At 41.4% G+C, this 13,008-nt stretch overlaps 1 protein-coding gene across 5 annotated transcripts in view; it reads right to left on the bottom strand.

Annotated features, from left to right (window-relative positions):
- ptk2ba (protein tyrosine kinase 2 beta, a) overlaps positions 1 to 13,008 on the bottom strand; it is a 366,968-nt gene that overhangs the window by 21,674 nt on the left and 332,286 nt on the right. For 4 of the 5 annotated variants that reach the window (XM_039749531.1, XM_039749527.1, XM_039749528.1 and 1 more), the window contains 3 exons: positions 12,741 to 12,776; positions 5,936 to 5,960; positions 5,791 to 5,837 (listed from right to left, as the gene is read on the bottom strand). In XM_039749531.1, coding sequence (XP_039605465.1) covers positions 5,791 to 5,837; positions 5,936 to 5,960; positions 12,741 to 12,776 — 108 coding nt within the window. The remainder of the gene's footprint in view (positions 1 to 5,790; positions 5,838 to 5,935; positions 5,961 to 12,740; positions 12,777 to 13,008) is intronic. The other variant, XM_039749530.1, reaches the window with a different exon arrangement.

Here is a 13,008-nt window from a genome sequence, read left to right on the forward strand (position 1 = left end):
CAAAGTTGTGAGTCCCGTATGTCGCATGCAGCGACCGTCGGTTCTCTCAGACTGTCTCTTTGGTATGTGTATCGAGTTCAGCAGGATAGCATTTATACCTGGCATGAAAATCTCTGATGGAGATCACATGGCCTCCTCACTCCTACACAGCAATTCAAAGTTTAGTGGTGGCTTGCATTTACCGGCAAAGTACAGCGACTAACCTATAGTCAGATTTGGAACTGGCAGCTTGTGAAGACCCAACACGAAAAAGAGAGGAGGAGGAGGTGACATGCCTCACTACTATAAAGAACTTTAGAGTTTTAGTACGATGATAAAGATTTCTCAGCTTGACTTCTCCCACACCCTGCCACCTCACTCGGGCTTCCACGGCTTCTGTGACTGCTGCCACCACCTGACATGATTCTTTTGTCTTTTCGATTGTTGTATGTGGAGGGCAAACACATTTGTATTTCCACTTGTGTTAAATGCGGCTACTGCTGATGGAAATGCTAGAGTGTTCTTCAAAGGCTTCTTTGTATGTGGCTACATCCATCCTTCTCTTTAGTTCTGACCGGTGTCCCTGCGCCCCCACAGTGTGATGCTGCCACCATATGCTTCACCGCAGGTATGGTATTAGGCAGGTGACGAGCAGGGCCTGGTCTTGGCCAGACATAGCGATTAGAATTGTGCCCACAGCATCCAATTTTGCCTTATCTAAGTTGAGAATCTTTTTCTTCACACTCTCCGAGTCCTTTAGTAGGTGTCAGCCATTGCACAACAAATGATTGATGGAGTGCTGCTGAGAAGGTCATCCTCACATGTTCACTCATCCCAGCAGAAGACTACCGAAGCTCTCCTAAAGTGACCATTGAGTTTTTGGTCACTTACCCGATGTCACACACATCTGTGCACAGGAGACAGTTTAAGGGCTCAGATAATTATAATCTTCCATCGGAAAGCCAGAGGGTGCTGTGGACTAACGCCTCTTCTCTCTCTCTGTAGACCAGAAGATTGACCACCATGACACTTCCGACACCACTTCTGGACTGTTTCTGTCCGTCTGGACCCGCCTCTTCCTGCCAAGATCCTTTATTTACTGGAAGCATCAGCAGCTTAGCTAGTCTGCTTTGGAGGCCCGTGTTGTTACAACATTTCTTCTTTTTGTGTGATAAAGACCACCCAATTCAGACAGTAACTTCAACACGCATCTTGTTAGTAATATCAAAAAGGCAAGTTTACAGGGGGATATTTTAGTCATGGGGGACTTTAATTATCCAAATATTAACTGGGATAACCTTGCAGATGGAGGAGCACAAGAGCAGGAGTTTTTAGAAGTAATCAACGACTGTTTTTTAACAGCATGTTAAAGAGCCAACACGGGGTGAAGTCTGTCTGGATTTAATATTCTGTATTAATCAGGATAGAATTGAGAGTGTCGAGGTGATTGGACCACTAGGGTCAAGTGACCATAATATAATACAATTCTCAGTATTTTGTAAGAGTACAGATACAAAGACTAAAATTGTTTAGTTGAACTTTGGTAGGGCTAAGTAGGATAGACTGGGATAAACTTTTAAATGTGGAGACAGTCGAGGAGCAGTGGAACAGGTTGTAGAACAGAGTGGGCAGGGACAACTAAGGACGTACTGAAGGATTTGGAAATTGTAAAGAGAGAAGTGCTGCTCAGATTAAATGAGATGAAATCAAACAAATCACCAGGACCAGATAATATTTATCCTCGTGTTCTTAAGGAGGCTAATGAGTTCAGATATAAACCCTTCACACATATTTTTAGGAAGTCACTGAGCACTGGAGAGATTCCGAAGGATTGGAAAATGGCAAATATCATCCCATTATATAAAAAGGGTGACAGGGCAGATCAGAGCAACTAGAGGACAGTAAGCTTAATGTGCATCACAGGAAAATTAATGGAAGGAATTATTAAGGATAAGATTGAGCAACACATGACAAGGACAGGAGTTATTAGGGACATCAACATGGGGTCAGAAGAGGGAGGTCGTGTTTTACTAACAGGCTGGAATTCTATGAGGTTGCAACAAAAGCATACGATCAAAGTGGAGCTTATGATATTATTTATCTGGACTTTCAGAAAGCATTTGATAAGGTGCCACATGAGAGGTTGGGCATCAAGTTAAAAGAAGTGGCAGTTCAGGGTGAGGGTGCAGAATTGGCTCAGACACAGGAAGCAGAGGGTGATGGTGCGAGGAACCTCATCAGAATTGGCCGATGTTAAGAGTGGTGACCCACAGGGGGCAGTGTGGGGGTCGCTGCTATTATTAATATATATAAATGATTTAGATAGGAATATAAGTAACAAGCTGGTTAAGTTTGCAGATGATACCAAGATAGGTGGATAAGCAGATCATTTGGAATCCGTTATATCATTACAGAAGGACTTGGATAGCAGACAGGCTTGGGCAGATGAAATTTAATGTCAGTAAATGTAAAGTATTAGACGCAGGAAGTAAAAATGTGAGGTCTGAATACACAATTGGCGGACAGAAAATCGAGAGTCCACCTTATGAGAAGGATTTAGGAGTCATAGTGGACTCTAAGCTATCAACTTCCCAACAGTGTTCAGAAGCCATTAAGAAGGCTAACAGAATGTCAGGTTATATAGCGCCTTGATGTGTGGAGTACAAGTCACAGGAGGTTATGCTCAAGTCTTTATAACACACTGGTGAGGCCTCATCTTGAGTACTGTGTGCAGTTTTGGTCTCCAGGCTACAAAAAGGACATAGCAGCACAAGAAAAGGTCCAGAGAAGAGCGACTAGGCTGATTCCAGGTCTACAGGGGTTGAATTATGAGGAAAGATTAAAAGAGCTGAGCCTTAAGGAGATGAAGAGGAGACCTGATTGAAGTGTTTAAAATTCTGAAGGGAATTAGTGCAGTGGATCGAGACTTGTATTTTAAAATGAGTTCATCAAGAACACGGGGACACAGTTGTAAACTTGTTAATGGTAAATTTCGCACAAACATTAGGAAGTTTTTCTTTACACAAAGAACGATAAGACACTTGGAATAAGCGACCAAGTAGTGTGGTAGACAGTAAGACGTTAGGGACTTTCAAAACTCGACTTGATGTTTTCTTGGAGGAAACAAGTGGATAGGACTGGCGAGCGTTGTTGGGCTGAATGGCCTGTTCTCGTCTGTCTAGAGTGTTCTAATGTTTTAAAGCGCTTTACCCACATTCCCATTGAATATATGGGCTTAGCCTTTAAGATCCTTAATCTTTTTGTTTTCTTTTGTTACTGCTCTTTAGCTGGACGGCCAGAGTCCTGTTCGTTTCAAATGTCTTATATTTCACAGTGATTGAGGCCACTGTGCTCCTGTGGCTTCATTCCATTGCCCTGATTCATACCTCACCACAACCTGAACATGGGGGTCTACAGAGAGTTCATGGTTTGATTTTTGTCAATGTCGATCTATTTATTCATACAGCAAATTTAAAACAACATCAGTAACCCTAACCCTAAAGTGCTTTACATAAAAATATACACTAAACATAATAAATAGAATAAAACACAATACAAACCAGCAGCAAATTGAAGCAAACAAATGACTATGAGGAAGAAACAATGAGTGTCACTGAAGGTCACAGAAATGTGTCTTTTTTTGTCCTGATTTGCAGTGTGAATTGTAGAGCCTTATATACACAGGTTCTAAATGATGTCCCGTCAATTCAGTTTGTCACAGGTGGACTCCAATCAATTTCTAGAAACATCTCAAGGAGAATGAAAGCAAACAAGATGCACCTGACCACATTTAGGTGGGCCACAGCAAAGGGGCTGAATACTTGTAGGAACGAGAGATTTCAGTTTTTTGATTTGTAATAAATTTGCAGACCTGTTGCCCCTTTGTCATTATGGGGTATTGAGTGAAGAATGATGGGGAAAAATGGCAAATTTATCCATTGAAAATAAAATCTACAACACAAAGTGTGCAGAAAGTGAAGGGGCCTGAATATGTTCGGAATCCACTATAAGAAGAAAAGCAGGCATCAAGTGCCAAAGAGTACAGGGCATGATACGATACAGCACCTACTCTGAGAAGACGTTACTGCACTGGGCTCTGATCCAGACTTGTGCTGTCTAGCAACAGGAAAAATGTGGATCTGGATAAACATTTATAATATGATACTATCCATCCATTATCCAACCTGCTATATCTTAACTACATGGTCACGGGGGTCTGCTGGGGCCAATCCCAGCCAACACAGGGTGCTGGGCAGGAAACAAAGCCTGGGCAGAATATGCTACTATGCAGACCAAATGTAAGCAGCAGTATTTGACCAAATGCAAATATACCTAAGGCATCGTTCAAATGTTATAACCAAAAAAAGGGCATCACACAGCTCTTCTGGTGAGAATCATCAAAGAACCTGATATCATCAGCCCTACGATGTTATCATAAGCCTACGACCTTGCTATATGCTAACAATGAGACCAGACCCCCAGACATCACAAGGCATCTCAAAAGAGCAGCATGAACATTAGAACAATCTAGAGGTCAACATGCCATTCGGCCCCATAAAGCTTGCCAATCCTGTCCATCAAGTCAAGCTTCAAAAGTCCCTCAAGTCCTTTTGTCAACCAACACACATTCGATGCATCTGTGGTTCTCTTCGTGAAGAAAAACTTTCTAATGTTTGTTTGAAATTTACCATTAACAAATGACTTCCTCATTTTAAAGTCAATGTGTTGATTCACTGCACTAAATCCCTTCATAATTTGAACCACTTCAGCTGTGTCTCCTCTTCATCTCATTTTGCTGAAACTGTAAAGACTCAGCACTTTTAATCTTTCCTCATAACTGCACACCCTGGAATCATTTCAGTCCCTCTTCTCTGGACTTCTTCTTGTGCTGTTATGTCATTTTTGTAGCCTGGAGATAAAAACTGCACACAGGACTCCAGATGAGGCCTCACCAGTGTGTTTTAAAACTTGAGCAGAACCTCCTATGACTTGTACTCCACACGTCAAGGCGCTATATAACCTGACAGTCTGTTAGCCTTCTTAATGCCTTCTCAACACTGTCTGGCAGTTGTTAGTGTAGAGTCCACTACGACTCCCAAATCCTTCTCCTAAGGTGTTCTCTCGATTTTTAGACCTCCCATTGTGTATTCATACCTCACATTTTGACCATCTATGTGTAATACTTTACATTTGCTTATATTAAATTGTGTCATCCACAAATCTGGCCAAGCCTGTCTGTCATCCAAGTCCCTCTGTGATGATTCAATGGATTCTCGATTATCTGCCAATCCACCTATCTTGGTATCATCAGCAAACTTAACCATCTTGTTACTTGTATTCCTATCTAAATCATTTATATACTTTAAAATAGCAGTCGACCCCAGCACTGCCCCCTGCTGGACACCACTCTTAACGTAAGTCATTTCTGATGAGGGTCCTCACACCATCACCTTCTGTTCCTGTGTCTGAGCCAATTCTGTACCCACACCTTCTGTTCCTGTGTCTGAGCCAATTCTGTACCCACCTCTGAACTGTCACTTCTGTTAGTTTGATGCCCACCCTCTCATGTGGCACCTCATTAAATGCTTTCTGCCAGTCTACATTAATAATCTTATCTGCTCCACTCTGCTCGTATTCTTTTGTTGCCTGCTCATAGAATTCCAGTATGTTAGTAAAACACGACCTCTCTCTTCTGAACCCACGCTGACTGCTCGGTTAAACTCCTGTTCTTGCCAAGTGTTGCTCAATCTTTTCCTTCATAATTCCTTCCATTAATCTCCCAATACAATACAAGAATACAATATAATTTACCTGAGCAGTCACTCTTGGCGGTTTCACAGGAGGGCCTGTAAATTCAGCTTCCAAAAAAAAAATCAAACAAAAGGACAAAAATCAGTGCTTTTGAACCACATGATGATAAAATGACACATGTGAGGTAAGTCTGTGAACTACTGACCGTATCCCTGCTCCTTGTCAACGACCTGCAAAACAAACAAAACACACGGAGATTATAATTACAGACTTTACTTATGAAGGGTGCAGTGCACCAATTGGATAGGTACTATATAACATGCAAACAAACCTTTACTACAGGAATAATGGAAAATAAATATTTAAAGACTGCTGAAAAAGATCTTAACATTTTTTATGTAGGAAAAAAAATAATTTTAATATATTCCCTAGAGGACTGATGATGGAGGTAAAGGTAAAATGAAACCCTTGAAATATTGTAGAGCTGTACCAGTGATGGCCTGCAGAGAGCACAAAACAATCAAATGTCCCTCCAAGAAATATTCATTATGTTTCAGTACATCACAGAGATTTTTTAAAATTTTTTTATTAATATGCAGAAGTTGTCCTTTACATGTATATTGTGACGGTAGCTCCAAGCTATCATTTATCATAGAAAGAGCTACAATGATAAATGAAAATCAGTTTGAGAGGGGACAGTGGGGACATTTGCTCTGTCATCTCAGCAGGACACTAAACAGCTGTCATCAGCAGGGTGTGTGTGTTTTAGGACATGGAAAATGGTGGAGGAGGCAGCAAACACAAGTGCACCTCATCACTTTGTAGTGGGCTTCAGTGAGCCCTCAAAGTGCAGAAGGTGAAGGCTACACCTCTGACAATGGAAACCTTTGTAATTATTGCACCAGGTCTCATGGATGTCCTGAAGTTTGACTGTTATTTACTGGAACAGATAAGATCAGCATCTGTGCCATCCCATAAGAGAGCCGCATGTGTGTACATAACGCATCCTAGCATGATGTGCTCGAGCCCAGCTTATGAATTATCATATGCTAGGAACAGCACAGATGGAGAATGAAGAGCACATTTTGTCATGTAACAAATCATATATTTCTTAAAATTGTGTTACATACAATATTAGGCGTCAAGAAACTTAATCAACTTCAATAGGCTTCAGCATGTCCCAGGTTCAAGCCTTGAAGATACACCCTTGGAACATTCTATCCAAAGTTAGGAATGGCTGCACATTGCTATTTTTTTAACTCAAAAAACTTCAATAAAGAGATGAATGAAATAAATGCCAGTTGCCATACCACCTGCACTTCAGACCAGATCATCCATCTGAAGCTAAGCTGTTTGGGCCTGGCCAGTACTTGGACCAGGAAAATCTTGGGTTGCTGTTGGAAGAAGTGTTGGTGAGGACAGCAGGGGGCGCATAACCTGTTGTCTGTGTGTGGATTCCAATGCCCCAGTGCAGTGACGGGGACGCTGTGCTGTAAAACATGGCGCCATCCGTTTGATGAGATGTAAAACTGAGGTCCTGACTCTCTTTGGTCACTAAAGATCCCTGGGCATCTTTCATAATCAGCAGGGTCTATCCCAATGTCCTGGCTTAATTGTCCAACCAGGCCTGCTCATTCTGGTGACCTAATCATCCCCTGTCTCTAAATGGCTAGCTGTCTCTCATTTATTATAGCTCATGTCTCTCATACCACCTAATATGTCATGTGTGGTGAGCATACAGGGGCAAAATGGCTGCCGTCACATCATGAAGGTAAGGATGCTGCACATTAGTGGTGGTTGAGTGGCTCTCCACCCTCTATGTAAAGCACTTTGAGTAGTGAGAATAGCACTATATAAATACACTGACCTAAAGGATTATTAGGAACACCTGTTCAATTTCTCATTAATGCAATTATCTAATCAACCAATCACATGGCAGTTGCTTCAATCCATTTAGGGGTGTGGTCCTGGTCAAGACAATCTCCTGAACTCCAAACTGAATGTCAGAATGGCAAAGAAAGGCGATTTAAGCAATTTGGAGCGTGGCATGGTTGTTGGTGCCAGACGGGCCGGTCTGAGTATTTCACAATCTGCTCAGTTACTGGGATTTTCACGCACAACCATTTCTAGGGTTTACAAAGAATGGTGTGAAAAGGGAAAAACATCCAGTATGCGGCAGTCCTGTGGGAGAAAATGCCTTGTTGATGCTAGAGGTCAGAGGAGAATGGGCCGACTGGTTCAAGCTGATAGAAGAGCAACTTTGACTGAAATAACCACTCGTTACAACCGAGGTATGCAGCAAAGCATTTGTGAAGCCACAACACGCACAACCTTGAGGCGGATGGGCTACAACAGCAGAAGACCCCACCGGGTACCACTCATCTCCACTACGAATAGGAAAAAGAAGCTACAATTTGCACGAGCTCACCAAAATTGGACAGTTGAAGACTGGAAAAATGTTGCCTGGTCTGATGAGTCTCGATTTCTGTTGAGACATTCAAATGGTAGAGTCAGAATTTAGCGTAAACTGAATGAGAACATGGATCCATCATGCCTTGTTACCACTGTGCAGGCTGGTGGTGGTGGTGTAATGGTGTGGGCGATGTTTTCTTGGCACACTTTAGGCCTCTTGGTGCCAATTGGGCATCGTTTAAATGCCACGGGCTACCTGAGCATTGTTTCTGACCATGTCCATCCCTTCATGACCACCATGTACCCATCCTCTGATGGCTACTTCCAGCAGGATAATGCACCATGTCACAAAGCTCGAATCATTTCAAATTGGTTTCTTGAACATGACAATGAGTTCACTGTACTAAAATGGCCCCCATAGTCACCAGATCTCAACCCAATAGAGCATCTTTGGGATGTGGAAGAATGGGAGCTTCGTGCCCTGGATGTGCATCCCACAAATCTCCATCAACTTCAAGATGCTATCCTATCAACATGGGCCAACATTTCTAAAGAATGCTTTCAGCACCTTGTTGAATCAATGCCACGTAGAATTAAGGCAGTTCTGAAGGCGAAAGGGGGTCAAACACCGTATTAGTATGGTGGTCCTAATAATCATTTAGGTGAGTGTATAAGGAATTATAATTATTAAAAGAGAATAAAACAATTACTTGGTTGTAGTAATATGTGATGTTCTCAAAGAAAAGAATATGTGCATTGATTGGATACAGAGATTCATTTGGCTCTACAGTATCTGCCATGCCTATTTACAACAAGCGTTCCCATCTTTTTTGTTGGTTTAATGACCCTGAAAATAATAAATCTTTATAAACAGAAAAAGTGTCAGATGTCAATGTACAGAATGACTGTAGATGCAAAAATATGGCACATTGTGTTATGGAGACATGGCAAAGATGGCGAAAGCAGTTTTTCTCAGAGCAGTGGTGAATTGCATCGGTAGCACAGGTGAAGAAAGGGCTTGATGACGACATGGAGAGGCGAATTAAGAACGCATGTGCAATCTGAGGGATCAGCACCACTTTGTGTCATTAACAGCACAGCACCTACACTATTGTGTAAAAGATCAGAGTCCAAGGAGAGAAAGGGAGAAAACACAAAAAAGAAAGAAAGAAAGTCATACATCAGAAAGACTGTATGACAAACTGAACCCAGAGGACCAGTTGGCAGACGTTTGTGGGAGTAAATGAGCTAGGAATGCCGTTCTGAGGAGATGGATCAAGCCATGTAGACGATTAGAAGGAGCAGGGGGAGATCGAGGGCTCTAGGACAGGGGTGTTCAAACTCGGTCCTGGGGACCCACTGTGGCTTTATTTTTTTTGCTCCAACCAGCTTCTGTTTTTAATTGGACACCTGGGATAATTAAGTGAACTGTTATTGGCCAGATTGTGTGCTTTGGGAACAATACAGAAATTAGAAAACTAAGTTTGGTAAAAAAAAAATATATATATATATAATAAAATGTACTAAGCAGTTATATGGGAATAATGTATTTTTGTTTTCTTTTTAACAGTATTTTAATCTTGATGTTCACGCTACTTTTCCAGGTGTTGTAATTGTTTAATTAATCCATTATTTGCTAAATAGTGTGTCGGACGCTAAAGGAGTTGCAGCCTTTCGGTGTTGTTTGCCTCGCTGACTGTCTGTTCTGCTCACTTTTAATTGTCGTTATTAAGATACAATGAAGGGAGCAAACTGCACAGAGAAAGGGCAAAATAGAATAAAATCAGCAAAAGAGAGTTAGGCATTTCAATCTATTGCAAAAATAGAAATATTTCTAAATGCCTTATAAATGTACCAGGGCCATGGGGTATTGAGCCTATCAATATATATAAAGTATGTGAACCCCTAGGAATTCTCTCTATTTATGTCTAATTCCCATATAAAACATCAGTCCCAATAATGAACAAACGCAGTCTCCTATAACTAAAGATACACAGATTTTCAGAGAATTTTTGACCGTATTGAATAAATCATTCAAACTGTGAAACTGAAGGTTGGAAAAAGTAAGTGAATCAGAATTTAGCACATGTGGAGTCCATTTAATGAAACAAGTTCAGAAGTGCGGCCCAGAATGACTTTGATTGATCAAAAACACGATAAAGTTTGAGTCTGAGCTTTTGACATGAAGCATATCCAGATGGGAATCACGCCTCGCACAAAAGAGCTGTCTGAAGAGCTACGATGGAGACTTGTTCATCTACATAAGGCTGGAAAGGGTTACAAAGTCATCTCAAAGATTTTAGTTATTCATCAGTCTACTGTTAGGCACGTTGTCTATAAATGGACGCAATTTGGTCTACTTTTATCTAGAAGTGGGCGCCCTGCCAAGATGACCCCAAGAACACAACGCAAAGTCAGCAATGAGGTAAAGAAGAACCTTAGAGTGACAGCAAAGGTCTTGAAGAAGCCATTAGAACTGGCTAACATCTCTGTTCATGAGTCAACTATACGCAAAACATTGAACAAGAAAGGAGTCCATGACAGGACACCAACAAGGAACCCACTGTTATCAAAAATGAACACTGCTGAACGAGCACTTGGACACTCCACAACGGTACTGGTAAAATGTTTTAGTGGAGTGATGAAACCAAAATTGAACTATTTGGGAGGAACAAACAGAACTTCATTTGGCATAAAAAGGGCACAGCATATCAACATCAAAATATCATCCCGTCAGTAGAGTATGGTGGAGGGAACATCTTGATTTGGCCCTGCATTGCTGCATCAGGGCCTGGGCAGCTTGCCATCATCAAGTTTATCAACAAATTCTCCAGGATAATGTGAGGGTGTCTGTCCGTCAACTTAAGCTCAGAAGAGGCTGTGTGATGCAACAGGACAATGAGCCCAAACATCTCAACAAATCCATAGCAGGATGGCTTCAGAAGAACAAACTCTGCCTTTTGGAGTGGCCCAGATCTCAATCCTACTGAATGACTTGAAGAGAGACACCCAAAGAATATGGAAGAGTTAAGGCAGCTCTACAGGGAGGAATGGGCTCAAATCCCAGCACGATGTGCAGGTCTGATCTGCAGTTACAGGAAGTGCCTGGTTGAGGTCATTGCTGCCAAAGGAGGGTCAACCAGTTATTAAATCCCAAGGTTCACTTACTTTATCCACTACCACTATGAACGTTGAATGCGTTTGCAAAATAAAGACATGAAAGAGTAGAATTTGTTTTATGTGTCATTGGCTTAAGCTCATTGTGTACATCAGGACCGGTGACGTAGATGAAGATCACATCACTTTTTATGACCAATTAATGCAGTAAACGAGATCATTCCAGAGGGTTCATATACGTTTTACTTTGACTGTACATATCTTTATATATATATATATATATATATATATATATATATATATATATATATAGTCACACATAAACGCACATGAGTCTCGGGTGTGTCTCACGTGTTTGGATGTGTCTTTAAATGCATGGAAGGATTTCAATGTACTGTGGTGGGCTGGCGCCCTGCCCGGGGTTTGTTTCCTGCCTTGTGCCCTGCGTTGTCTGGGGTTGGCTCCAGCAGACCCCTGTGACCCTGTAGTTAGGATATAGCGGGTTGATGATGGATGGATGAATGGATGGATGGATTTCAATATAACACTGCCATTAATCCAATTTCTGTTTGTTTTAGAGTGGAAGAGAACCTTCCACAAATCTGCTAGAACAATGGAAACTCTGCCCCTTCCACTTCCTCCATTTGATAAACCATGTGACATTTCCATTCTTTGTCATTTAAGACCAACCTTCTGACCAGATCAGACGTCTGCATTGAAACTATAGACTGGCTAAGAAAGAGGCTAAGCACGTCACTGTCGATGATTGTTTTACTTCATTTTCACTGAGATATGAAACTGGGCATCAGTTATGGTGTCATCGGTTAAATCAGGGCTGTCTTAACGCATGGGCATGCTGGTCAATTGCCCATGGGCCCCATGCTAATCTATGTATGCTGTGACTTGTTGATCAATCTTTGCTATACGGCATGTTTTTTTTTGGTGTTTAAACACTGATTTTGTTGGAAGTACCAATACAATAAATAGATGTTTAATTTTATCGACCGTTTATATTTTTATTCCTGTCAATGGTTGTCAAGGTAGGGGCTCCACTGCACTGCTTTGCCCGGGGCCTATAATGCTTTTAAGATGGCCTTGGATTAAATCAGGGGTATTGGAGGTCCCAAGTGCGTTTCTATATACAATACTTTAAGTTTTTAAAATTTTTTTTAAACCAAGGGCTAATCCTCAGCTTGTGGGTTCATATCCTTCCACTGACCCTGTGTGACCCTGAGTAAGCCAATTCACCTACCTGTACTCCAGTTGGAGAAATGGAAGAAAAGAACACGGAAAAAAGTGTATCTCAAATGTTCTATGTTGCCTTGGATAAAGGCATCAGTCAAATAATAAGGTAATAATATTAATATTATTAGGTCACTGGAACTGATTACTCTTGAACATGTCAGACACAGTTGTTCATAGATGTACAGTATATGATTTGACTGCTATCCTGCTTAAAATATCCTTCTCAATATTCTTACCTCTTGAGGTGCACAAGGGTCCTGTTTTAAAGGGTCCTAAAAGAGGAAGATAAAGAGAGACGCATTAATTCTAAAACAATGTAATGCAATGATTTTCAAATGTCTGCATGCTCCATTCACAACCATCACACCCAGCCAGCTCCACTCACTGACAACACAAAGATCAAAGCAACATTAAAGCAATAAAAGAAGGTCCACTCATCACTGCTTCTTTAACAAGCTTTACAAAAGGGTGGAAGAGGTGGGTTATGTGTAGAGCCATATTGTA

The sequence above is a fragment of the Polypterus senegalus genome, chromosome 3 (assembly GCF_016835505.1).
Source record: "Polypterus senegalus isolate Bchr_013 chromosome 3, ASM1683550v1, whole genome shotgun sequence".
Classification (NCBI taxonomy): Eukaryota; Metazoa; Chordata; class Cladistia; order Polypteriformes; family Polypteridae; genus Polypterus; species Polypterus senegalus.